The 26311-nt window shown below is 53.2% G+C and overlaps 1 protein-coding gene across 1 annotated transcript in view; it reads left to right on the top strand.

The window, feature by feature from the left end:
* Positions 1-21691, top strand: part of LOC140408485 (uncharacterized) — a 51325-nt gene extending 29634 nt beyond the window's left edge. The window contains exons 5-8 of the mRNA XM_072495738.1: positions 1526-1620; positions 8836-8971; positions 18497-18597; positions 21503-21691. Coding sequence (XP_072351839.1) covers positions 1526-1620; positions 8836-8971; positions 18497-18584 — 319 coding nt within the window. The 3' untranslated portion in view covers positions 18585-18597; positions 21503-21691. The remainder of the gene's footprint in view (positions 1-1525; positions 1621-8835; positions 8972-18496; positions 18598-21502) is intronic.
* The last annotated feature ends 4620 nt before the right edge of the window (positions 21692-26311 follow it).

The following is a 26311-nucleotide window of genomic DNA, read 5'->3' as shown; positions in this document are numbered from 1 at the left end:
GCGGACACCTGCACTGCCTTCCTGCTCTTTCTCTGCCTTTTGGTCACCCATTCCCTGTCTCCCTCACCAATCCTAATCTGCAGTGTGACCAACTCACTGAACATGCTATCCACGACCTCCTCAGCATCGCGGATGTTCCAAAGTGAGTCCATCCGCAGCTCCAGAGCCGTCATGTGGTCTAACATGAGCTGCAGCTGGACACACTTCCCGCACATGAAGGAGTCAGGGCATCGGCCGCGTCCCTGAACTCCCACATTGAGCAAGAGGAGCATAACACGGGTCTGGGATCTCCTGCCATTTTTACACTTTACCTTAACTGATTACAAATATAATATCAAATAATGAATAAGTGAAAGGAATAAAGATTTTACTTACCAATCACAATACTTACCAACACACGAAGAGTTAAATTTCTCCCAGCTACTGCTAATTGGAGCACTTTCCTTACCAGCCAATCAGGTCACTGCTTTGCTGTGATGTCACTCTTCAAGTTAAGTTTTTAAAGAGGAAAATTTACCTTCCCGACAGACCCCTGGCCACTGCTCCCACCGAAAATCTGAAGGCCGCTTCTCCGGCAGCTGTGTCCCCGCCGCTCTCCTCGCGCTCTTTTATCCTGTGTCCCCGCCGCTCTCCTCGCGCTCTTTCCCTGCGTCCCCACTGCTCTCCTCGTGCTCTTTCACTGCAGGCTGTGACATCACAGTTCAACTTCTTGCTACTTCTACCTGCCCTCGAGTCTCCCTCTTGATCTTTACTCGGCTGGGATCCTTAGAGTGATTGTCTCTTTTTTTTTGGTTAGAGGAGGAGGTAGGGAGGGAAACATTGAAGAAGTGTTTGGGGTTTAACTCTCACTTGACAACAGCTCCTCCACAAACCACCTTCAAGATACGGTGATCGCAATGCACTGATGCAAATTTTCCCCGCAACAGCCAATCAGCAGCGCCGCTCTACTGCCCTCTGTTGGATGCTTGCCTTGACTTGAACACCTAGGTTGTCTTGCTCAGGTGCACTTTCTGGATGCAGTGACCGCAAGGCACTTGTGCAAATTTTCCCCGCAACAGCCAATCAGCAGCTCCACTCTACTGCCCTCTGCATGATGGACATTCCAATGGAAGTCCATGGTTGTCAATGTCCTCTCAGAGCATAGTACCTGGGGGAAAAGATTTTTAATTCTCCACTCCCGTTTCCACTCTGACCTCTCTGTCCTTGAACTAACTGTTTTCAGAAAGATTGACGGAGGCTTGAGAAACAGCTCCTCATCTTTCTATTGGACACTTCACCAACCTTCCAGACTCACTTTGAGTTCCACAATTTCAAACCAATCACTGTTGCCATTTTATCAAACTGTCCCATTATCACCAATTTCACTTTTCACCATCATCCTCTTTGCTATTTTGCAGGTTAACCAGCCACCCAAATTAAAAAGACACAGACAAGTTGGATACAAGGAAGTAGTTATACAGATAGATTGTATTTACAGTGTGGCTGCATTACTGAGAATTTAAAATAATTTTACAACTCTTTACAGAATCTCTCTTAAAGACGGGACAAAGATTTGTGTGAATCCTGCAGCCAGCTGGGTGAAGCCAATGGTTGACAGGACGTTGCAGCAACATTTTCGGAGTAAGTTTCTATTTTGTGTGTCATGAAGAGCAGGGTAAGGATCTTTGTTCACTTGTATACATGGCACAAAGGCAGGGACAATGTAAAGGACAGAGGACTAAATGTTCTCGCAGGTCTCAGGACCCAATACTCGGATCAAATGGGGATCCCAGGCCTGAGATTGCCAGGAGCAAGACTGGCAAAGGGAGATTCCTGCAGGAGGCCTCCTATTTGCCCGTTTCTGAGCTTGTTGTCCAATTAACGACAGTGGAGACCCCAATGCTGCAGCTGTCGGCCTCCCCACTCAACTGGTCACTTCACCCACTGTGGTTTTAATCCTGCTTGGAGTTGGGATGGGATGTGACCGGTAGATCCCATTGTGGGCGGGATCCAGATCGCAACAACTTGCGAGATCTTGTTAGATCTCATGAGGCATAATGACCACCGGGAATCTTGAGAGAAGCCTCTCCCAGGATTCCCGATGGTCATTATGCCTCTTGCGATCTAACAAGATCTCGCAAGACGTTGCGATCTGGATCCCGCCCACAATGGGAGGGACCCAGACTTACAGAGTCAATTGAGTTGAAACTCACTTATCTCTGTCAACACCAAATTGAACCGGCTCCCGGCCTCACCGAGGAGACCCTGCCATTCAACACTGGTCCCCATAAATTGGGATCCGTCAGAAGGGCACTTGGGAGTCTCCCAAGCGATCAGAGGTCCTTGGGTGACTGGTATCTGGGTTGGCTAGCAGACTGGCACTGCTGATGCCATTCAGGCATGTTGGCACTGCCAGCCTGGCACCCTAGCTGTGCCTGCTGAACACCCTGTCAGTGCCACCCAGGTGGCAACCTGGCACTGCCAGTATGCCTAGGTGGCACTGCCAGGCTAGCAATGGTACTGTCAGGGTGCCAGTGCCAATGTGCCCAGATGGCATGCCAGGAATCCGGCCTGGGGGTGCCCTGCCCATGTCAGGTGGGTTGTGGGGAGCTCGAGGATCCCCCAACAGGTGAGTTGGGGGAGTCCAGGGTCGTGTCGGTGGGGGGGGTCAAGAAGTTGGGGGGGCTATTTGAAAATGGCGTCCTGATCCCATCCTGCACTGAGGAGCTCTACTTGCTGGACCTCCTCAATGCAGGAAATGGGGCTGGGTGCGGCGTCGGCGGAGCGTTCCCCGCTGAGGCCGGAAAAACAAACAGAGTGCCGTAGATGGCAGGGTGATTCCCGACCTGTGGCACTGGGAATCATAATGGACTCTGGTTTTTTTGGTTAAATCGTGACCAAAATCCCCTAGATTTTGGAAATCTTCCATTGGAGAGACAGCTCGCAAACGTAACTCCTTCATTTAAAAAGGGAGGGTGTTAGAAATCATGAAACCCCAGGCCAGTTAGTCTAATGTCTGTCATTGGGAAAATGTTAGAGCCTATTACTGAAGAGGTTATAGCAGCAGAATAGGGAACACTCAAGGCCATCATGCAGAACCAAAGAAAAATCAGTGACCGGCTAATCAAAGGTTATTGCGGAAATAAAAGCTAATGGTGTAGGGGTTAATATATTGACGCGGATTGAATATTGGCTAGCTAACACAAAACAGAGGGTGCAATTTAACAGCCACACTACACCAGGCACAGATCAGGGTGAGACGGTTCGATTGCGGGAGAGGCGGAAATTGGGAACCTCGCCTGACGCCAGACAGTTTGCATTCTAACCGTCTCTCTCTCATTGGCGGATTCAGAATCCCGCCTCGGCCTGTTGAGAAACCAATAACCACCAGTGAAAGGCAATCTTCATCAATGAGACGCTCACCCTATCTAACCGCCTCCTGGGATCTAACCAGCATTCCAGCGGGACATCACGCCAGCGCTGATTAGTACATCTATTTAAAAACGGGAACCTAGCGCAACGGGAACTGGGGGGCGAGGGGGGGGGGGGGGGGGAGGAGTGTGTTGGGGAGCCCCCGGATGGGGACGGGTCAGTACAGCAGAGGGCGGGGCGACATCGGACTGGGGTGGCCCCTGAGCTGGGGGCAGTCAGGGGTCCAGTGCTCGGGGCAAAGGCCTAATATGTGTGTACCCATAGCAGGGGCAGCCTGTCAGTCCCATCACACACATCCAGGGCAGAGCCCTGTTCCTGGCTGTACGTGGCAGGTCACTTGAACTCCTTCTTGTCTCTGAGCAGCCTCTGGCCACACAGCTGAAGGCTATTGCTAAGGAGTTGGCTTTGGTAGGTATGTGAGCATTGCACAGCTCTCGAGTGCATTCCCATGGGCACACCTGCCATGTTTCAGACGATGATTACTGCACCGCATTGCGATGAAACTGTGAGGCCTGGACACTTTGCCCAAACCCTGGACGTGACCAACACCATAGAGGCAGCAGCCAACAGTCATACACACAAAGGCTGGGGCACGGTACTGGGAATCATCCCGCATGCAGAGGGGGGGGTGTGCATTGGCGGGGGAGAAAACAGAGAGGAATGGTGGTACAAACTGGCTTGCTGTGTGAAATAACATGGCAGAGGCTTCACATGTTCCAGGTGTAACATGTTTCAATGGTGTACAATCGAAAGCCCCATTTTCCCTAACTACCGATGGTGCCCTGTTCCCCTCCCCCAGTGCTCGCTCAGTGACCCTGCGGATTCGGGAGAGGTGGAGATGCCCGTCATCGCTCTGGTCGGAGGCACCTGATCGGTCTCCGGCGCTCCTTCCTCCCGGACGTTGCCCGTGGTGCCCTGGTGATCTCCATGAGGCCAAAATGACTTCATTCTGCACTGTAAATTCTATGATATTCCTTCCGTCATCAATTTTCTTTTTCACCTCTTTAAGAAACCCAATCAAGTTGGTGAGACATGACCTTCCCTGTGCAAAACCATGCTGCCTGTCACTAACTAGCCCATTTTCCTCCAAATGTGCATATATCTTGTCCCTCAGTATCTTTTCCAAAAGCTTCCCCACCACTGATGTCAGGCTCACTGGCCTATAACTTGCTAGATTGACCCGGCTTCCTTTCTTAAAGAAGGGAATAACATTGGCTATTCTCCAGTCCTCTGGAACCTCACCTGTGGTCAAAGAGGATGTGCAAATATCTGTTAAGGCTCCAGCTGTTTTTCCCATTGCCTCCTGCAGGAATCTGGGATAGATCCCATCCGGCCCTGGGGACTTGTCTACCTTAATGCAATTTAGGATAATCAACGCTATCCTTTGTTAAATTGACATTCTCAAGAGAGTTCACACATCCATCCCTGACCTCAATATCCGTCATGTCCTTCTCCCTGGTGAATACAGATACAAAGTACTCATTAAGCATTTCACCCACTTCCTGTGGTTCCACACATAACGTCCCTCCATTGTCCTTAAGTGGGTTTACTCTTTCTCTTGCTACCCTCTTGCTCATAATATATGCATAAAAGCCTTGGGATTCTCCTTGACCATGTTTACTAAAAACATTTCATGGCCTCTTTTAGTCCTCCTAATTCCATATTTAAATTCCTTCCTACTTTCACTGTTCTCAAGGGCTTCATCAGGTTTTAGATGCCTAGAGCTATCGCATGCTTCTTTTTTCCTTTTGACTAAGCTTACAATTTCCCTTGTCATCCATGCCATCCATCCGAATCCCGCCATTTCTATCCTTCATTTTTGCGGGGACATGCCTGTCCTGCACTTCAAACAATTGGCCTTTAAAAGCCTCCCACATGTCAGACATGGATTTGCCCTCAAATAGCTGGCCCAATCCACATTCCCCAGTTCCCGTTTAATTTGGATGTAATTGGCCCACGCCCAATTAAGCACCCTCACTTGTGGGACACTCTTGTCCTTATCCATGCCTACTCAAATCTTATGGAATTATGGTCACTAAGCCCAAAATATCCCCCACTGAAACATCAATCACCTGGCCTGGCTCATTCCCCAATACCAAGTCCTGGCCTCCTCCCTGGTGGATTGTCAACATGCTGGATCAAAAAGCCCTCCTGGGTACATCTAACAAATTGCTCTCCATCCGAGCCCCTGACTGTAAGGGATTCCCAGTCCATATGGGGGAAGTTAAAATCGCCCATCATAACTACCTTGTTTTATTCACACTTTTCAGTATCTGACGAGACAACCGCTCCTCTGTCTCCTGTGGGCTATTGGGAGGTCTATAGTACGCTCCCAACATTGTGATTTCACCCTTCGTATTCCTGAGCACCACCCATAAGGCCTCACTACATAATCCCTCCAGTGTGTCCTCCCTCAACACAGCTGTGATCTGCTCCCTAATCAGCAATGCAACTCCCCCGCCTCTTTTGTTTCCCTTTCTGTCCCGTCTAAAACAATGCTATCCTGGAATGTTAAGCTACCAGTCCTGTCCCTCCTTTAACTATGAGTCTGTTATTGCAATTACATCTTAGTTCCATGCTGTAATCCAGGCTCTCAGTTCATCAGTTTGACCTGTTATAATTCTTGCATTGAAGCAAATGCACTCCAGGCCTACAGCCCCGCTGAGCCCTGCTGCTTCCCTCTGCCTGCTCTTACTATGCGCTATGTTTATCTCAATCTTCCTTTTTTCCCAGTCTCTACACTTACTGGCCTGCTGTTCTGGTTCCCACTCCCCTCCACACTAGTTTAAACCCTCAGAACCAGCACTAAGCAAACTTCCTGCCCAGTGTATTGGTGCCCCTCCAGTTCAGGTGCAACCCATCCTTCTTGTACAGGTCCCACCTTCCCCAGGAGACATCCCAGTGATCCATATATCTAAAGTTCTCCCTCCTACATCAGCTCTTTAGCCACGTGTTCAACTGTACTATCTCCCTGTTCCAAGCCTCACTGGCATGTGGCATGGGGAGGAATCCTGAGATTACTACCTTCGAGGTCCTGCTTTTTAACTCCTGGCCTAACTCCCTGAATTGTCTTTGCAGGACCTCTTCCCTCTTCCTGCCTATGTCATGAGTACCAATGTGGACAATGACATCTGTCTGTTTACCCTCCTTTTTCAGGATGCCCTGTAGCCATCCAGAGACATCCAGGACCCTGGCACCCGGGAGGCAACAAACCATCTTAGAGTCCTGTTTGCGGCCACAGAAACCCCTCTCTGTGCCCCTGACTATCGTGTCTCCTACTAGTATCACTCGCTTGGACTTAGCCCGACCTTGCTCAACAGCAGAACCAGCTGTGGTACTACAGGCCAAGCTGCTGCTGGTATCTTCCCCTGAAAGGCCATCCCCCTCAACAGTATTCAAAACTGTATATCTGTTGGGGAGAGTAATAGCCACAGGAGGCTCCTGCCTTATCTGCCTGTCTCTCCTGGCGTTCACCCATCTACCAGTCTGAAGCTGTGGTGTGACAACCTCCCTGAAGCTAATGTCTATTAACTCTCCGCCCCCTTGTATGCTCTGCAATGAGTCCAGCTGCTACTCCAACCAAATATGCAGTCTGTGAGAATATGCAGCTGGTCACACTTCCCGCAGACATGGTCGTCAGAGACTCAAGAAAGCTCCCTGATCTCCCACATCTGGCAGGAGAAGCATTTCACTGCCCTAATTGCAGTCTCTGCCCTTGTAGTCTTAAGAAAGATACAAGAATTGTACCTTGCTTGTCCTCCTCTCAGTGCCTTTTGTTTTGGATGGAGGAGGAGGGAAGTAGGGAAACATTAATGTAGTATTTTGGGCTTAATGGCTCCTTGACACCAGTTGTTCAGCTAAGCACAGTACAGTCGAGGTGACTGAGTCGACCTCTCCCAGAATCCTCTCCTGCCACCTCTGCTGGATGATTCTTATTTAAGAAAAGGGGTAAATGTGTCATGTGAGAGTACCTTTAAGAAATGGGTCTTTAAGAAATGGGTGTTTATCAGTGATGGCAGAGTGTGGGTGGAGCTGGGCTGTCTGTCTGCTTTAGTTTCGTTTTTGTGCAGGCTGCTACAGAGTGAGTTTTTAGTTTCGTTTTCAGAGAGAAGAGCTGCAGTGAAAGCCAGCAGATGTGCATGGATCTCTCTGAAAGCTAAAGAGTGTTCATTTGGGTGATTTCAAAGGGATAACTGCTCTCATTAGAGAGTTTAAACCTGACCTCTGTGTTAAAAGGGTCTTTTGTCTTCTGGATGTTGTTTGGGAATTTATCAAGGGTTATCTGTCGAGTACTGTATTCTTTGGGGATTTACTGGTGTTGGCAGTTGTTAAGATGTTTACTGTGGGTTTATAAAGTGTTAACTGGTTTCATGAATAAACATTGTTTTAATTTAAAAGTACTGTAACGCTCTGTTGAATAACACCTGAAAGGCAGGCCCATGGGCTCCCCATAACCACAATAAATTCAACGTTAAGGGTCAGTGAACTCCATGATGCACTGAGAAGATTTACGAGACCAATACCAGGAAAGGATGGTTCCTCTCAAGAGGATAGGTTGGAGAGGTTAGATTTGTATCCACTAGAGTTTAGAAGAGTAAGAGGTGACTTTATTGACACCACCAAGGTCCTGAGGGGTATTGACAGGGTGGATGTGAAGAGGATGTTTCCTCTTGTCAGAGAATCTGGAACTAGACATCACTGTTTAAAAATAAGGGGTTGCTCATTTATGACAGAGTGTGCAGAAATGTTTTCTCTCAGAGGTTCGTACATCCATGCAACTCTCTTCCTTAAAAGGCAGTGGAAGGGGAGTTTTATATTTTTAAGACAGAGTTAGATAGATTTTTGATTAGCAAGAGGGTGAAAGATTATTGGGGTTGACAGGAATGTGGAGTTGAGCTTACAAACAAATCAGAAATGATCTTATTGAATAGCGGAGCAGGCTCGAGGGGCCGAGTGGCCTACACCTGCTCCAAATTCATATATTAGTTTGCAATAATAATAATCTTTATTAGTGTCACAAGTAGGCTTACATTAACACTGCAATGAAGTTACTGTGAAAAGCCCCAAGTTGCCACATTCCGGCGCCTGTTCGGATACACTGAGGGAGAATTCAGAATATCCATATTGCCAGGGGTGAGGGGGTGAAAGGGGTGAGGGGGTGAAAGGGGAGAGGGGGGGACCTGACTCTCTCGGCACCATCCCAGCTCTGTATCCATCTCCAGGTCGTCCCACCCTCCTGAAGATGAGAATCCCGTCCAGCTGCCCTGCTGGGATGGAAGTGGGATAGAGGGAACGGGAAAGCTCCTGACTTCCCATTTCCACCTCCATGATGAAAACATCATCAAATACAGATAAATGGATACTTCTGTGAAATTAAAATACTTCCAACAATGTTTAAGTGTGTGTAATCTTTTCCTGTTACAGGCACACTTACCATAAGGTCGAGAGTGCAGTCACGTTGCCAGTGCGACGACCACACTTCTCATCCCATCAATCCACACAGAATGAAAGATATTGAAATATTTCCAATTGGTTCCCGTTGTTCACGTGTGGAAGTGATGTAAGTCTTATTGACCAACTAACTGTGAATATAATGGTATTTATAAAGGATCAATATGTTTATTTCCCCTTGATTGTGGGTAGATCGGGGGCAGGAACAATCCAATGGGTCATCAGGTGGGGATTGGAACAGGATCCCGAGAAATAAAAGAGTCAAGAGAGAGAAGACCACTTCTGCAGAAGAACAATTTGATGTTGGGAAGTTCTCTAAGTAGGAACCAAGGCTTTTATTGGAATCAATTTATCCATAGAATTCATACAATGCAGAAGGAAGCCATTCGGCCTATCGATCTGCACCGATCTGGCTTAGCCTGACACAATTCAAGGTGGTCCACAGGGCGCGATGAGCAGGTTCTTTGAAGGGTTGTTGTGTTGGGAGGGCCCGCAAATCATGTCCACATGTTTTGGGCATGTCCGAGGCTTAGGGGGTTTTGGCAGGGATTTGCCAATGTCATGTCAAAAGTATCGAAGGTACGGTGGTTCCGAGTCCAGAGGCGGTGATTTCTGGTGTGTCGGAAGACCCGGGAGTCCAGGGGGAGAGAGAGGCTGATGTTTTGGCCTTTGCCTCCCTGGTACCTCGTAGACGGATCTTATTGGCATGGAGGGGCTCGGAACCCCCGAACTTGGGAGTATGGTCAGTGACATGGCCGGGTTTCTCAGGCCTGAGAAGATCAAGTTCGCCCTGAGAGGATCGATGCTAGGGTTCGCCCGGAGGTGGCAGCCGTTTATCGACTTCTTTGGGGAAAATTAAGCTGTCAGCAGACATAAGCGGGGGGTGGGGCGGGGGGTGGGGGGGGCGGCTAAAGGGAAAGAGGAAGGATTTGGGGGGCTGGTTGAGGTGGGAAATAGTTAGTGAGAAAGGGGGATGGGGGAACTGGGTATGTAAGCCACGTTGGCTGGGTTTGGTTGCTGGTTGGGTGGGTTATTTGTTTTGTTGTTTTTTCCTCTTGAAAATTGTTAGAGTCTGTGCCGACCCTCCTAAAGAGCACTCTAACTAGACCGACTCCCCTGCCCTATCCCCATAACCCTGCATATTGATAAGGGCCAATCTACCTAACCTGCATGTCTTTGGGCTATGGGAGGAAACCGGAGCAGCTGAAAGAAACCCACGCAGACACGGGGAGAACTTTACACAGGTGTTGTGTTATGTTATTGCCTGTAACATAAGCTGCCACTTGATGTAGGCTCTGCTGAAAGATGCTCCAGACTCAGAGATAAGTTTAATGTATTTATTGAACGATTAACAATGTTCTTAAATGAGTTCGACACTCTACTAATCTGCCTCTAGTAACTCAGCCTACTCTGCTAACTATACAAGCTTGCTCGCGACCATGTGCTAGTGTGATGTTGCTGATAATCAACCCTGTCCTGCTCTCTTGGTTTCTGCCAGTGGAAGAGGCAGAGCCTGTGTGCCTTGTCCTTTTTATATGGGTCGTGTAGTGCCCCCTTGTGGTAATGCCACCTCTGGGTGTCCTGATTACCCATTGGTTGTGTCCTGTTCTGATGACCCATTGGTTGCGGGTCAGCATGTCATGACATCTCTGGTGCTCCCTCTAGTGGTTACTTAGTTGTAGTGTATTTACATTAACCCCTTGAGTATATACAGTGATGCCTATCACTACAACAGTCACCCGAGGTCGCAATCGAACCCATGTTCCTGGTGCTGTGAGGCAGCAGTGCCAACCACTGTGCCACCCAGTTTGAAACAATTGAGAGCTGGGAAGGGTAAAGTTGTGAGTATGGGATGAGCGAAGGTGTTAGTCGATTCCGACCAAAAATGTAAATTTCCTGGGGGCTGAGTTAGGGACTCAAATGGAGCCTGGACAGAATAACATGTCTGCCACAGAAACTGGGGCTCTCTGGATTGTTACCAATATTGTACAATCTGTAATACAGCAAGTTCACTTCCCCACTGACAGAAAAGCAAAATACTGCAGACATTGTAATACACCATCAATAACACATGATGAGTGATGAACGTAACTGAGGCTTTAATACACTAAACAGCAAGCCTCCTGCCTCTGGACCCGAACTGGGTCGGAGGCGGAGACTTGCCACCTTTATACATAAGCCCAAAGGAAGGAGCCACAGGTGGAGCCAGCCTGGACAAGCCCAGGCATGCACAATACAATACAATGCAATACCGTGGTTTACCACATTCACCCCCTGTTTTTAAAAAAAGTCCGGCGGGGGTGAAGTGGTCTTAAAGGTTAAGTCTGTCAGGGGCCTTGACCTTCCGCCGTGATCGCCTCAGTCCCGGCTGTGGTGTGGGCACCGGTGTCGAGACTGCGTCCGGGAGCGTGTTGTCTTCTTCTTCACCCAGTTTTTGAGTCGGCGAAGGGGAGGGGGTGGTGTATGGGCGGAGGTGGTGGTGCTTGTCGCCGATGGGCCTTCGGGTGTTAGTTCGTGAGGTAGGTGGGCAGGGGTGGGGGAAGACGGTGTAGGGTAGGGGGTGGTGGTGATGGTTGCTGGGGAACCTGCAGGTGCCAAATCCCGAAGGGAGACCGTGTCCTGCCGCCCGTCCTGATGTGCCACGTAGGCATATTGGGGGTTTGCATGGAGGAGCAGGACCTTCTCGACGAGGGCGTCAGTTTTATGGCTCCTCGCACGCTGCCGGAGAAGGACGGGCCCTGGGACTGTCAGCCAGGACGTGAGCGAGACCCCGGAGGTGGACTTCCTGGGGAAGGCAAACATACGTTCATGAGGAGATTCGTTGGTGGCAGTGCACAGGAGCGACCGGATGGAGTGGAGCACGACGGAGAGGACCTCCTGCCAGCGGGAGACTGGGAAACCTCTAGACCGTAGGGCCAGGAGGACGGCCATCCAGACCGTCACGTTCTCCCTCTCCACCTGTCCATTTCCCTGGGTCTTTTAGCTGGTCATCCTGCTGGAGGCAATGCTTTTGCTGAGCAGGAACTGATGCAACTCGTCGCTCATAAAGGAGGAGCCCCGATCACTGTGGATGTAGGCGGGGAGCCTGAATAGGGTGAAAAGACTGAGCAGGGCCTTGATAACGGAGGCAGAGGTCATGTCAGGCCATGGGATGGCGAAGGGGAATCTTGAGTACTCGTCAACGATATTGAGGAAGTACACGTTATGGTCAGTGGAGGGGAGGGGCCCTTTGAAGTCGATGCTGAGGCGGCCGCTCGGGGGCACTATTTATGCAGTCCAGCTCCACGGGCTGAGTCCACCGTGGAGCAAGGCACGCAGGCTGCAGGCCGCCGCCATACGCACGCGTGGCCTCCGACCCGGCAGTGCGGGGGCCCGTACCTGCAGTTGAGCTGTGAGCTTCACGACGGGTCCCTGCTAGCCCCCTGCAGGGCTGTTAATATGTGGCCTTTTGACGCCACTTTTTCTTGCATGAAAGCTCAGTTTTCACAACGGTGTGGGGACATAGTCCATGAAACGGAGAATCCAGCCCAAAACATCTCAAACAAAGGCTTCGCAGCCAGCACCACTTCAAAGTGCTTCACTGAATCTTCGGGTCCCCCTCTCTACATCACTGTTCCACCCAGACCCGCTCTCCAGCTCACTGTCTACACCTGGGCCCCACTCTCCAGCTCACTGCCTCCCCAGGCCCCACTCTCCAGCTCACTGCCTCCCCAGGCCCCGCTCTCCAGCTCACTGTCTCCCCGAGGCCCTGCTCTCCAGCTCACTGCCTCCCCAGGCCCCGCTCTCCAGCTCACTGCCTCCCCAGGCCCCGCTCTCCAGCTCACTGCCTCCCCGAGGCCCCACTCTCCAGCTGACTGCATCCCCAGGCCCCGCTCTCCAGCTCACTGTCTCCCCAGGCCCTGTTCTCCAGCTCACTGCCTCCCCAGGCCCCGCTCTCCAGCTCACTGCCTCCTCGGGCCTCACTCTCCAGCTCACTGCCTCCCCAGGCCCTGCTCTCCAGCTCACTGTCTCCCCAGGCCCTGCTCTCCAGCTCACTGCCTCCCCTGGCCCCGCTCTCCAGCCCACTGCCTCCCCAGACCCCACTCTCCAGCTCACTGCCTCCCCAGGCCCAGCTCTCCAGCTCACTGTCTCCCCAGGCCCTGCTCTCCAGCTAACTGCCTCCCCAGGCCCCGCTCTCCAGCTCACTGTCTCCCCAGGCCCTGCTCTCCAGCTGACTGCCTCTCCAGGCCCTGCTCTCCAGCTCACTGCCTCCCCAGGCCCTGCTCTCCAGCTCACTGCCTCCCCAGGCTCCACTCTCCAGCTCACTGCCTCCCCAGGCACCGCTCTCCAGCTCACTGCCTCCCCCAGGCCCCGCTCTCCAGCTCACTGCCTCCCCGGGCCCCACTCTCCAGCTCACTGCCTCCCTGAGGCCCCGCTCTCCAGCTCACTGCCTCCCCAGGCCCTGCTCTCCAGCACACTGCCTCCCCGGGCCCCACTCTCCAGCTCACTGCATCCCCAGACCCCACTCTCAGGCTCACTGCCTCCCCAGGCCCTGCTCTCCAGCTCACTGCGTCCCCAGGCCCCACTCTCCAGCTCACTGCCTCCTCAGGCCCCGCTCTCCAGTTCACTGCCTCCCCAGGCCCTGCTCTCCAGCTCACTGCCTCCCCAGTCCCCGCACTCCAGCTCACTGCCTCCCCGGGCCCCACTCTCCAGGTCACTGCCTACCTGAGGTCCCGCTCTCCAGCTCACTGCCTCCCCAGGCCCTGCTCTCCAGCTCACTGCCTCCCCGGGCCCCGCTCTCCAGCTCACTGCATCCCCAGGCCCCGCTCTCCAGCTCACTGCCTCCCCAAGGGCCTGCTCTCCAGCTCACTGCCTCCCCGGGCCCCACTCTCCAGCTCACTGCCTCTCCAGGCCCTGCTCTCCAGCTCACTGCCTCCCCAGGCCCCGCTCTCCAGCTCACTGCCTCCCTGAGGGCCTGCTCTCCAGCTCACTGCCTCCCCGATGCCCCGCTCTCCAGCTCACTGCCTCCCCAGGCCCTGCTCTCCAGCTCACTGCCTCCCCAGGCCCCGCTCTCCAGCTCACTGCCTCCCCAGGTCCTGCTCTCCAGCTCACTGCCTCCCCAGGCTCTGCTCTCCAGCTCACTGCCTCCCCACGCCCCGCTCTCCAGCTCACTGCCTCCCCCAGGCCCCGCTCTCCAGCTCACTGCCTCCCCAGGCCCCGCTCTCCAGCTCACTGCCTCCCCAGGTCCTGCTCTCCAGCTCACTGCCTCCCCAGGCCCAGCTCTCCAGCTCACTGCCTCCCCCAGGCCCCGCTCTCCAGCTCACTGCCTCCCCAGGTCCTGCTCTCCAGCTCACTGCCTCCCCAGACCCCGCTCTCCAGCACACTGCCTCCCCGGGCCCCACTCTCCAGCTCACTGCCTCCCCGGGCCCCACTCTCCAGCTCACTGTCTACACCTGGGCCCCGCTCTCCAGCTGCCCTGCCTCCCCGAGCCCAACTCTCCAGCTCACTGTCTACACCTGGGCCCCACTCTCCAGCTCACTGCCTCCCCAGGCCCTGCTCTCCAGCTCACTGCCTCCCCAGGCCCTGCTCTCCAGCTCACTGCCTCCCCAGGCCCCGCTCTCAAGCTCACTGCCTCCCCCAGGCACTGCTCTCCAGCTCACTGCCTCCCCAGGCGCTGCTCTCCAGCTCACTGCCTCCCCAGACCCCGCTCTCCAGCTCACTGCCTCCCCAGGCCCTGCTCTCCAGCTCACTGCCTCCACGAGGCCCTGCTCTCCAGCTCACTGTCTCCCCAGGCCCCGCTCTCCAGCTCACTGCCTCCCTGAGGCCCTGCTCTCCAGCTCACTGCCTCCCTGAGGCCCTGCTCTCCAGCTCACTGCCTCCCCAGGCCCCGCTCTCCAGCTCACTGCCTCCCTGGGCCCCACTCTCCAGCTCAGTGCCTCCCCAGGCCCCACTCTCCAGCTCACTGCCTCCCCGAGGCCCCGCTCCCCAGCTCAGTGCCTCCCCGAGGCCCCGCTCTCCAGCTCACTGCCTTCCCAGGTCCTGCTCTCCAGCTCACTGCCTCCCCAGGCTCTGCTCTCCAGCTCACTGCCTCCCCAGGCCCCGCTCTCCAGCTCACTGCCTCCCCCAGGCCCCGCTCTCCAGCTCACTGCCTCCCCAGGCCCCGCTCTCCAGCTCACTGCCTCCCCGGGTCCTGCTCTCCAGCTCACTGCCTCCCCAGGCCCAGCTCTCCAGCTCACTGCCTCCCCCAGGCCCCGCTCTCCAGCTCACTGCCTCCCCAGGTCCTGCTCTCCAGCTCACTGCCTCCCCAGGCCCCGCTCTCCAGCACACTGCCTCCCCGGGCTCCACTCTCCAGCTCACTGCCTCCCCGGGCCCCACTCTCCAGCTCATTGTCTACACCTGGGCCCCGCTCTCCAGCTCCCCTGCCTACCCGGGCCCAACTCTCCAGCTCACTGTCTACACCTGGGCCCCACTCTCCAGCTCACTGCCTCCCCAGGCTCTGCTCTCCAGCTCACTGCCTCCCCAGGCCCTGCTCTCCAGCTCACTGCCTCCCCAGGCCCCGCTCTCAAGCTCACTGCCTCCCCCAGGCACTGCTCTCCAGCTCACTGCCTCCCCAGGCGCTGCTCTCCAGCTCACTGCCTCCCCAGACCCCGCTCTCCAGCTCACTGCCTCCCCAGGCCCCGCTCTCCAGCTCACTGCCTCCACGAGGCCCTGCTCTCCAGCTCACTTTCTCCCCAGGCCCCGCTCTCCAGCTCACTGCCTCCCCGAGGCCCTGCTCTCCAGCTCACTGCCTCCCTGAGGCCCTGCTCTCCAGCTCACTGCCTCCCCAGGCCCCGCTCTCCAGCTCACTGCCTCCCTGGGCCCCACTCTCCAGCTCAGTGCCTCCCCAGGCCCCACTCTCAAGCTCACTGCCTCCCCGAGGCCCCGCTCTCCAGCTCACTGCCTCCCCGAGGCCCCGCTCTCCAGCTCACTGCCTCTCCAGGCCCCGCTCTCCAGCTCACTGCCTCCCTGGGCCCCACTCTCCAGCTCAGTGCCTCCCCGAGGCCCCGCTCTCCAGCTCACTGCCTCCCCGAGGCCCCACTCTCCAGCTCACTGCCTCCCTGGGCCCCGCTCTCCAGCTCACTGCCTCCCCCAGGCCCCGCTCTCCAGCTCACTGCTTCCCCAGGTCCCGCTCTCCAGCTCAATGCCTCTCTGAGGCCCTGCTCTCCAGCTCACTGCCTCCCCAGGCCCTGCTCTCCAGCTCACTGCCTCCCCAGGTCCTGCTCTCCAGCTCACTGCCTCCCCAGGCCCTGCTCTCCAGCTCACTGCCTCCCCGGGCCCCGCTCTCCAGCTCACTGCATCCCCAGGCCCCGCTCTCCAGCTCACTGCCTCCCCGGGCCCCGCTCTCCAGCTCACTGCCGCCCCAGGCCCTGCTCTCCAGCTCACTGCCTCCCCAGGTCCTGCTCTCCAGCTCACTGCCTCCCCAGGTCCTGCTCTCCAGCTCACTGTCTACACCTGGGCCCCATTCTCCAGCTCACTGCCTCCCCAGGCCCTGCTCTCCAGCTCACTGCCTTCCCCAGGCCCTGCTCTCCAGCTCACTGCCTCCCTGAGGCCCTGCTCTCCAGCTCACTGCCTCCCCAGGCCCCGCTCTCCAGCTCACTGCCTCCCTGGGCCCCACTTTCCAGCTCAGTGCCTCCCCAGGCCCCCCTCTCAAGCTCACTGCCTCCCCGAGGCCCCGCTCTCCAGCTCACTGCCTCCGTGGGCCCCACTCTCCAGCTCAGTGCCTCCCCGAGGCCCCGCTCTCCAGCTCACTGCCTCCCCGAGGCCCCACTCTCTAGCTCACTGCCTCCCTGGGCCCCGCTCTCCAGCTCACTGCCTCCCCCAGGCCCCGCTCTCCAGCTCACTGCTTCCCCAGGTCCCGCTCTCCAGCTCACTGCCTCTCTGAGGCCCTGCTCTCCAGCTCACTGCCGCCCCAGGCCCTGCTCTCCAGCTCACTGCCTCCCCAGGTCCTGCTCTCCAGCTCACTGCCTCCCCAGGTCCTGTTCTCCAGCTCACTGCCTCCCCGAGGCCCTGCTCTCCAGCTCACTGCCTCCCCGGGCCCCGCTCTCCAGCTCACTGCCTCCCCAGGCCCTGCTCTCCAGCTCACTGCCTCCCCAGGTCCTGCTCTCCAGCTCACTGCCTCCCCAGGTCCTGCTCTCCAGCTCACTGCCTCCCCGAGGCCCTGCTCTCCAGCTCACTCCCTCCCCAGGCCCCGCTCTCCAGCTCACTGCCTCCCCAGGCCTTGCTCTCCAGCTCACTGTCTACACCTGGGCCCCATTCTCCAGCTCACTGCCTTCCCAGGCCCTGCTCTCCAGCTCACTGCCTTCCCCAGACCCTGCTCTCCAGCTCACTGTCTACACCTGGGCCCCACTCTCCAGCTCACTGCCTCCCCAGGCCCTGCTCTCCAGCTCACTGCCTTCCCCAGGCCTTGCTCTCCAGCTCACTGTCTACACCTGGGCCCCACTCTCCAGCTCACTTCCTCCCCGAGGCCCTGCTCTCCAGCTCTCTGCCTCCCCAGGCCCTGCTCTCCACCTCACTGCCTCCCCAGACCCCGCTCTCCAGCTCACTGCCTCCCCAGGCCCCGCTCTCCAGCTCACTGCCTCCCCCAGGCCCTGCTCTCCAGCTCACTGTCTACACCTGGGCCCTACTCTCCAGCTCACTGCCTCCCCAGGCCCTGCTCTCCAGCTCACTGCCTTCCCCAGGCCTTGCTCTCCAGCTCACTGTCTACACCTGGGCCCCACTCTCCAGCTCACTTCCTCCCCGAGGCCCTGCTCTCCAGCTCCAGCTCACTGTCTACACCTGGGCCCCATTCTACAGCTCACTGCCTCCCCAGGCCCTGCTCTCCAGCTCACTGCCTCCCCCGGCCCTGATCTCCAGCTCACTGCCTCCCCGAGGCCCTGCTCTCCAGCTCACTGCCTCCCCGGGCCCCACTCTCCAGCTCAGTGCCCCCCCGAGGCCCCGCTCTCCAGCTCACTGCCTCCCCGAGGCCCCGCTCTCCAGCTCACTGCCTCCCCAGGCCCAGCTCTCCAGCTCACTGCCTCCCCAGGCCCCGCTCTCCAGCTCACTGCCTCCTTGGGCCCCGCTCTACAGCTCACTGCCTCCCCAGGCCCCGCTCTCCTGCTCACTGCCTCCCTAGGCCCTGCTCTCCAGCTCACTGCCTCCCCCAGGCCCCTGATGCCCTGGCCCCTCTCTCCGGCTCTCTGCTAACCAGATCCTCTATCTCCAGCACTCTGCTACCCTGATCCTCTCTCTCCGGCCTCTCTGCTACCCCGATCGTCTCTCTCCGGCTCTCTGCTACCCCGATCCTCTCTCTCCAGCTCTGTGCTACCCCAACCCTCTCTCTCCAGCTCTCTGCTACCCCGATCCTCTCTCTCCGGCTCCCTGCTACCCCGATCCTCTCTCTCCAGCTCCCTGCTACTCCGAACCTCTCTCTCCGGCTCCCTGCTGGGCCCAATCCTTTCTCTCCAGCTCTGTGCTACCCACCATCATCAATGTCCTTTGCTATTTCGCAGGTTAACCAGCCACCCACATTAAAAAGACACAGACAAGTTGGATACAAGGAAGTAGTTATACAGATAGATTGTATTTACAGTGTGGCTGCATTACTGAGAATTTAAAACAATTTTACAACTCTTTACAGAATCACTCTTAAAGACGGGAGAAAGGTTTGTGTGGATCCTGAAGCCAGATGGGTGAAGAAATTCTTTAAAACATTGGGGCGAAGTTGAGAGAATTTTGAGAGTAAGTATACTGCAGCTGTCGGCCAACTCACTCTTCTGGTAACTTTACCCACTCTGTGATATCTTCAGTACTTTTTGTCCATTTCCCCCATTCCCAAAGACCAGAGAAGCCATGTCTGAAGCAAGAATATTTGTGAGGCAAAGAGCAACTCCAGTGAAAATGGAACAAGGCATCTCTTTCCAAACCCTGTGCAGACCATGTGAACTTTCAGGAGTGCTAGAACTCTGCAACATTAGTTAAGAAGCACAGAGTTTACTGTTAGCAGTTCCAACTTGGAATTCTGCTGGAATCTGCTCCTCTACCGGGATGACCATCTCTACTGATATGTGGGTGGCAAATGCTTCCTGCCCAGTATTTGGGGGATTTGATATCCTGAAAAATAGCAATGAAGCAGCCCAATGCGACTCCATACTGTATATGGAAGCATTATGCTGCCGTCAATTTGCCGTGGGACCTTCCAATGGTGCACACAATGGCAGATCGGCAATCTCACGGGATACCTGGATGAAATTAATTTGCATCCCACACAGGGAATGCAGCTTAAAGCTCAACCGGAATCCTCCTCCCATATCCAATTCTCTGTAGCATTAGTGGGAAAACACGCCAGTCCAGGACAGATCTGGACCAATGCGGTGTGCGAAGGCCAGGTCTTACCTTTGGGGCCTTGCTCACGTCACAGATAACGAGGAGTGGTCAAGAGGCCTGCAGCTAGGAGACCATTGGATCGCCTCGCCTGGAATGGTGAGCAGACACTCATGTCCATGGTGCCGGTCAGGAAGGTGGGAGGTTTCTACACAGGAGTTTCAGCTCAGTGTTGCCAGACTGGCTTTGGAACTCCCGGCTCTTCGCCAAGCACTGATAGGGATGCTGCAAAGTGTAGTGAGGGAGGAAGGTTCAGAGAGTGATAGTGACAGCAGCAGTTGCCCCCAAGATGGAGGCACATTCAACTCTAAAGTTTCCATTTAATGGACGAATCTTTACCATGTGGACAGCCAAGGCCGAGATCACCATCACTCGTCTCCCATGAGGTCTGAAGCCCCTCAACGAACTTGGTTAGAGTTCTGAGCTGTGATCGACCCTCTCTCTCATCTTCTCTTGTTCTGCTCGATTGTGCTGAAGCTTCTCCTGCCCAAGGAAGAGGACAATTGAGAGACATTGCCTGTTACGTCGGCTGCAGAATTGAATGTAGTTCATTCCTCATTTCCTCCCTGCCCATTTGACCAGTCATCACTGGACCAGCTCAATACGGGGAGTTGAGCACATCCGTACATAAGGGGCGGTATTCTCCGACCCCCCACCGGGTCAGAGAATCGCCGGGTGGGTGGCGTGAATCCCGCCCCGCCGCTCCGATGCCGGCTGTCGAATTCTCCGGCGCCGGTTTTTGGGCGGGGGAATGGATCGCGCGGTGCCGGTTGTGGGCTGTTGGCAGCGGCCCCCCCCCGGCGTTTCTCCGGGCCGATGGGCTGAGCGGCCATCCGTCTTCGGCCAGTCCTGCCAGCGTGGATTAGACAAGGTCCATACTGGCGGGACCTGGCTTGGACCGGGGCCTGCGGAGTCCTCGAGGGGGCTCCCATGGTGGCCTGGCCCTCGATCGGGGCCCACCGATCTGCGGGCGGACCTGTGCCGTGGGGGCACTCTTTCTCTCCGCGCCGGCCTCTGTAAAGCTCCGCGATAGCGGCGCAGAGAAGAAACCCCCTGCACATGCGCAAGAAACACGCCTGCGGTTCTGCGCATGCGCCAGAACACGCTAGCGCTCCTGCGATGCGCCAGAACACGCTGGCGCTCCTGTGCATGCGCCATCTCGTGCCGGCCAGCGGAGGCCCTTCGGCGCCAGTTGGCGTGGCGCCAACTACTCCAGCGCCAGCCTAGCCCCCGGACGTGCACCTTCCGGGTGGCCTGACGCCGGAGTGGTTCACGCCACTCTTTGGTGCCGGTTCGGCCCGGCCCACCGATTGCGGGAGAATCCCGCCCAAGAAGTCTCATATGCGTCTGTGATGGGGAGGCTGCTAGTTCCTTCTTTGCCTAGGCCGGGTACCACCACCCCACCCATCTCCTACCTCCATGCAGTGTTCCATGTCTGCGAAAAGGTGAAGGAGGCACAGTGGTCACTCCACTACAGTGCACTGAAGTGGGGCTGTGAGGCAGGACATGCCGTTTCCACTGGGCCTTGGACTTTGACATTGTGGACTATGTGACCATGGATGAGACTTACCTTGGCGGAGAAAATAAGCTTGGTCATCGTCTTGGGCACTAGTTTGTTGACCTCCTGTGGAACTCCTGTGAACCTACTGCATCGGCCACCTGCACCCGTTCAACGTTGGTTACCCTGCTGGGCTACCATCAGCCAGGTACAGAAGATCTCTCCTGACCTCAACATGGTCAAGGAGGATGCACAGGGAGGCATTAGGAAACTTGCTTGCTGAACCTTCACCTCCCCATCCTGATGTCTCAATAGTTAAGTGCTAACGGTAAGGATTCTGGGCACTTTTTAAATATGGCGCCCAAATATGATGGTTGGATGCATACCATCAGACACGTCCCAACATGAAAGACAGAATAACACATCCAGATACATAATTAAATAGGTCGGGAAGATATGCTGTGTTTGCCATCAGCCCCTGCAGTGGGAAACATTCCCAGTCTCTGCCCTCGCCAACGGGCCTATCGTCCCAGGTGGGAGAACTCCGCCCACAGTGATTGATGTGTTTGCATAGAATCCCTTTGGAGAACATGTTGAGACAATGATTTGCGCTTTCAAAATTAAAAAAAAGCTGGTAAGATGTTAACCAGTACTCTACCAGAGGAGACTCCTCTTGTTTCTTTATTCTGAAATAATTCTGAACTGACATATTCAAAATGTATTTTTTATGACTTTATTCATTCATATATTTCCTGCAATTCAAAGTGAGGATGGCTGAGGAAAAATCCAACATCGCAGCTGGCAAGAATCAGAATAACAGCCTCATGGATTCCCTGCACGAGCGCTGGAAGTTCACCTCAGTGTTTTACAGCTCACTGATTGTCATGGCCATCAGCAAGAGACGAACACATTTGGATCTTTTTCAGCTAAATTCCATTAAAGAGTCAAACCTCATTCAAACTAGTTGGTTCAATCATTTATATTAACCCAACTTTACCCAGTGTAACAATGACTTGACCAAGAAGAAAGAGGGTATTGGGTGTGAAATACCCAATCAGATAGCTGGACTGGTGTATCTGACTATTTCATTTGCACTCTTAAATCACTGTCACACATTTACTGCCAGGTTCTCTTAGCACTTGATCCACAAACAGAGGAGAAATATCTTTTACTAAACAGAAAAATTAATTAATGCATTATCTATGACACCCTGGGCTGGTGTGCGGTCAATTCCAGCCCCACTTGACCCAGAGTCGCAACACAGGTGAAAGTATATATTTAAATACCCGAGGTCCTTGGTTGAATCCAATGAACTACAGTCACCAGGTTTGTAACTCTAAACACAAGTAACCTTTTATTATGTACAATATCATAATTAAACGGACAGAAAATGTAACTGACTATCTACTACCCCTTTCCCAATCCCCCCTTCCGAACCCGCACCACTCTCAATACACGCAAAGACACACAGAAACAGCACAGAGCGGAAAGGGTGGTGGAAAGGGAAAGAAAATATTAATAAATATACAAGTATAAGGATCTGTGATGAACTAGTATGACTTCCAGTCAACATCTTTCTAAAGTTCTGACTTTTATTTTGGTACTTCTTCCTTCTCGGCTTGAGATAATTTTCTCTGGCAAGGTTGTCCACCTTCTCTGCACACTCCGTGTCATTCCAAGTTCACAGCAAAGGCTCTGTCAGGCACTCACTGCTTTTCTTTCACTTCAGCAAGCATGGAAGAGAGAGAGAGAGAGAGAGAGCGAGAGAGCGTTCCTTTCACTTCCAAGGTCTAAACACTTCTGTCAAGTTCTCTCAGAAAACATCACGCAGGAAACAATCAGGGACCATTGTCAGGCAGAACACTATCCATGGCCAACCCACTGGTTGTCAGTTAACCAGTCAAACCAGCTCCCTCCACAACCGGGTTCCTACGGTTCACCCAGTACTGAAGAGCCTGACCTCTCCTCTCCAAAACATGAAACCTGGGAACACGGTGTCCTGATAAGCAGGCTGTTTCAACTTTGAGTCTTCTATTTAAAGGTACATCCGATTATGGGTCTACAGACCAAAATAAGAAAATAATGTAAAGGAAATGGGAAAAAAGGAAATAAACATGAAGGACTCTTAACTTTAAACACAAGTACTTTTTTTATTATGTACAGCATTATAGTTAAACGGACAGAAAATGTAACTGTTTATCTACCGCCTGAGCGGGATGTAATGTCATTGCAAGGTCTGTGATACACACCAGAAAACACACATCTATTCATCCTTCCTCTCCCACTACATATGTTCCCCCAAATTTTACATGTGCAACTTATCAGCACTTAAGCCCGTGTAAATGCATCTGCCACAATATTGTCCTTTCCAGGAATATGCACAACATTTACACTAAAAGTTTGCAACAATAAACTCCAACGGAACAAACTTGCGTTCCAAGTTTTAAATTTTTCACAAATGCAAGTGGATTATGGTCAGTATATTTATTATGTATGTTATTATGCCGGACATAAACTTCACAATGCTGAAGGGCTAAGGCTTCTTTCTCAATGCTGAGTACTTTCTTTGGTACAGATTTTGTTTCTTTGAAAAGTATCCCACCGGCCTCTCTATTCCTGAGATGTCACCCTGTCGTAACACTGCCCCCACCCCAGGTCGCTGGCATGCATGGCAATTTCAAAGGGTTTGGAAAAATCAGGGGCGGCCAACATTCGTTCACTTACCAATATGGCCCTCGATTTCTCAAAAGCTGTTTAGCATTCTGTGGACCGTACCATTCCTGCTTGGTTTTGCAATACATTACACAAAGGTACCGCTATGGTGCTGAAGTTAGGAACACATTTTCTGTAGAACCTGCTCATGCATGGAAACTTCATAATCTCGTTTTGGGAATGGGGAAACCTAGTAATGCATTTACCTTGGCTGTTCTGGGTAACACTCATTCCTGTCCCAAAATGTGCCCCAGGTAGGTCACGTTTGCTTTGGCAAACTCGCTTTTGGCCAAATTGCTGATTAAATCAGCCAACTGGAGTTGTTTAAAAACTCCTCCAATTGTCCGACATGCTCCTTCCATGTGCCACAGTTAATGTAATGCATCCCGGTCTGTCCCTACAAATCGTCTTATGCTATTGCAGCATGCTTATGAGATATTTTTGTTGCTCTTATTCTAAGTATACAAACTCAGTATCTAACTGTTCTAGGATTGCTGTATTTATTCTAGGAGTGTTGCTCTGTGAACTGTCGATCTCTTCCCCTACCTCACTCTTACTCTCTGTGTCCTCTTCCACTACTTCTACCACCTGACACTTTGGTACCTTCCTATCTTCTTTCTAGGCCATAGTGTGTGAAGAACTTCATAGTTTTCATAGAATTTACAGAGCAGAAGGAGGCCATTCGGCCCATCGAGTCTGCACCGGCTCTTGGAAAGAGCACCCCACCCAAGGTCAACACCTCCACCCTATCCCCACAACCCAGTAACCCCACCCAACACTAAGTGCAATTTTGGACACTAAGGGCAATTTATCATGGCCAATCCACCTAACCTGCACATCTTTGGACTGTGGGAGGAAACCGGAGCACCCGGAGGAAACCCACGCACACACAGGGAGGATGTGCAGACTCCACACAGACAGTGACCCAAGCCGGAATCGAACATGGGACTCTGGAGCTGTGAAGCAATTGTGCTATCCACAATGCTACCGTGCTGCCCTCAAACGTGCTGCATCAACGTTTTCACTGCTACCTTAACTGTAATTGTTGGGTAATACCCAACCTAATGGTTCTTCAAACACTGGTATGGGTATCAAAGGTGCTGGTCTAATCTCATATTGTGGTTTACCTATTACTTGACAGGTATGACACTTTCTACTGAATTGCACTTCTGATGCACGATCAATTACAATCAAAGACGAGGTTGTATCATAACTGAAGGCTTTAATCGACTAGAACTGTTCCCCAGCAGCTACGGTACAGAAAATGAGGGCTGCTGGGGTGGCACCGGTTCTTATACCCCGCCTGTCAAGGCGGAGCGACATACCAACAGCCAATGGTAAACTCCTAGGTTTAACCAATGGTCTTCAGCCTCTTGGGTACTGTAATACCTGATAATACCACAACTACATCCTTATGCAATCCTGGCCAGTAAAAATGCCTGATAGCTGATGCTTGAGTTTTCCAAATTCCCACATATCCTGCCATTGGTATCTCATGGGCTACCCGCAGTATTTCCTTACAATATTTGGGCAGTACCACTATCTGATGAACAACCGTCCCTTCCTCATCCACAGGTGTATGAGGATGTCTCTATTTCCTCATCAATGTTCTGTTCTTAACGTAATAGCACGCTGGAACCCCCTCAGCCTCAATATTTGTGTTAATTCATGTAACTCTGGGTCTTCCTACTGAGCCTCAATTAATGATGTCCTACCAAACACTTCCTCGGAATGATCCTCATCCTAAAGGAGAGTCTTGGCTATTCTATCATATGATCTCAATCTCTGGTGATGAACTTTGCTTAGCCATTGCCCTGGTCACCACACATGACAGAAAACATCTGCAAATTGTTCCTGTAACTGTTCTGACGCCTTATCTCCCTTTTAACTATCTGTAATCATAGGTGAAGCTACAACCTTCACTCCTGCCAAATCATTCCACAAAAGTAAATCTACTCTGTCCACTGGTAACTTCTTTTTAAAAAATAAATTTAGAGTACCCAATTCATTTTTTCCAATTAAGGGGCAATTTAGGGTGGCCAATTGACCAAGCCTGCACATATTTGGGTTGTGAGGGCGAAACCCACGCAAACACGGGGAGAATGTGCAAACTTCACACGGACAGTGACCCAGAGCCGGGATCGAACCTGGGACCTTGGCGCCGTGAGGCAGCAATGCTAACCACTGCACCACTGTGCTGCCTTCACTGGTAACTTCTTAACCACTTTGACAACTACTGGGCCTGATAATAAATCACACTTGAATTATACTTTGTACAATGGAACTGGCGTATTATTCTACTTATCCCATTCACTAACACCTGAGCTTTCATTGAAATCACCAGAGAGCAAACCACATACCTCTCCAGCAAGAGAGTTTGCATAACATCTGTGTCCCTTAAAATAGTTGTGGGTTTGGCTATCAGTGGATAACAATGGGGTGATCTTCCCCTTAGACAGAAACCCTGCATATCTTCCAAATAGCTGATTTGCCACACCTGCGACCACAGCACTGTTTACCTCAGGTCCCCTCATTCTAGGTAGAGGTACAGTCCTGTAGTATTTTCCACTTTCGTTCCCTTTGCAGAATTTTCCTTATGAACCCCAACAAGTCCCATGGGCTTTCCTTGTGACTTCCAACATACTGAACGAACATGACCCAATTCATTGCAATGGAAACACTCAGGCATTTGCATCTCACTTCCACCCTCTGTACCTTCCTTCCTGGTCAGAGGAGGAGATCTCGGAGCATTCCCAGCTATCCATTCCTTACCTTGGCTACCTGCCTTCCTTCCACAATCCTACTTCTATCATTTTTAAAGTTATGGGGCTGGCGGAACAAAGGTTTAAATTTATGAATCAG

This window comes from Scyliorhinus torazame, chromosome 3, assembly GCF_047496885.1.
Source record: "Scyliorhinus torazame isolate Kashiwa2021f chromosome 3, sScyTor2.1, whole genome shotgun sequence".
Taxonomy (NCBI): domain Eukaryota; kingdom Metazoa; phylum Chordata; class Chondrichthyes; order Carcharhiniformes; family Scyliorhinidae; genus Scyliorhinus; species Scyliorhinus torazame.
The sequence above is the reverse complement of the archived record's forward strand: the minus strand, read 5'-3'. Positions and strand labels throughout refer to the sequence as shown.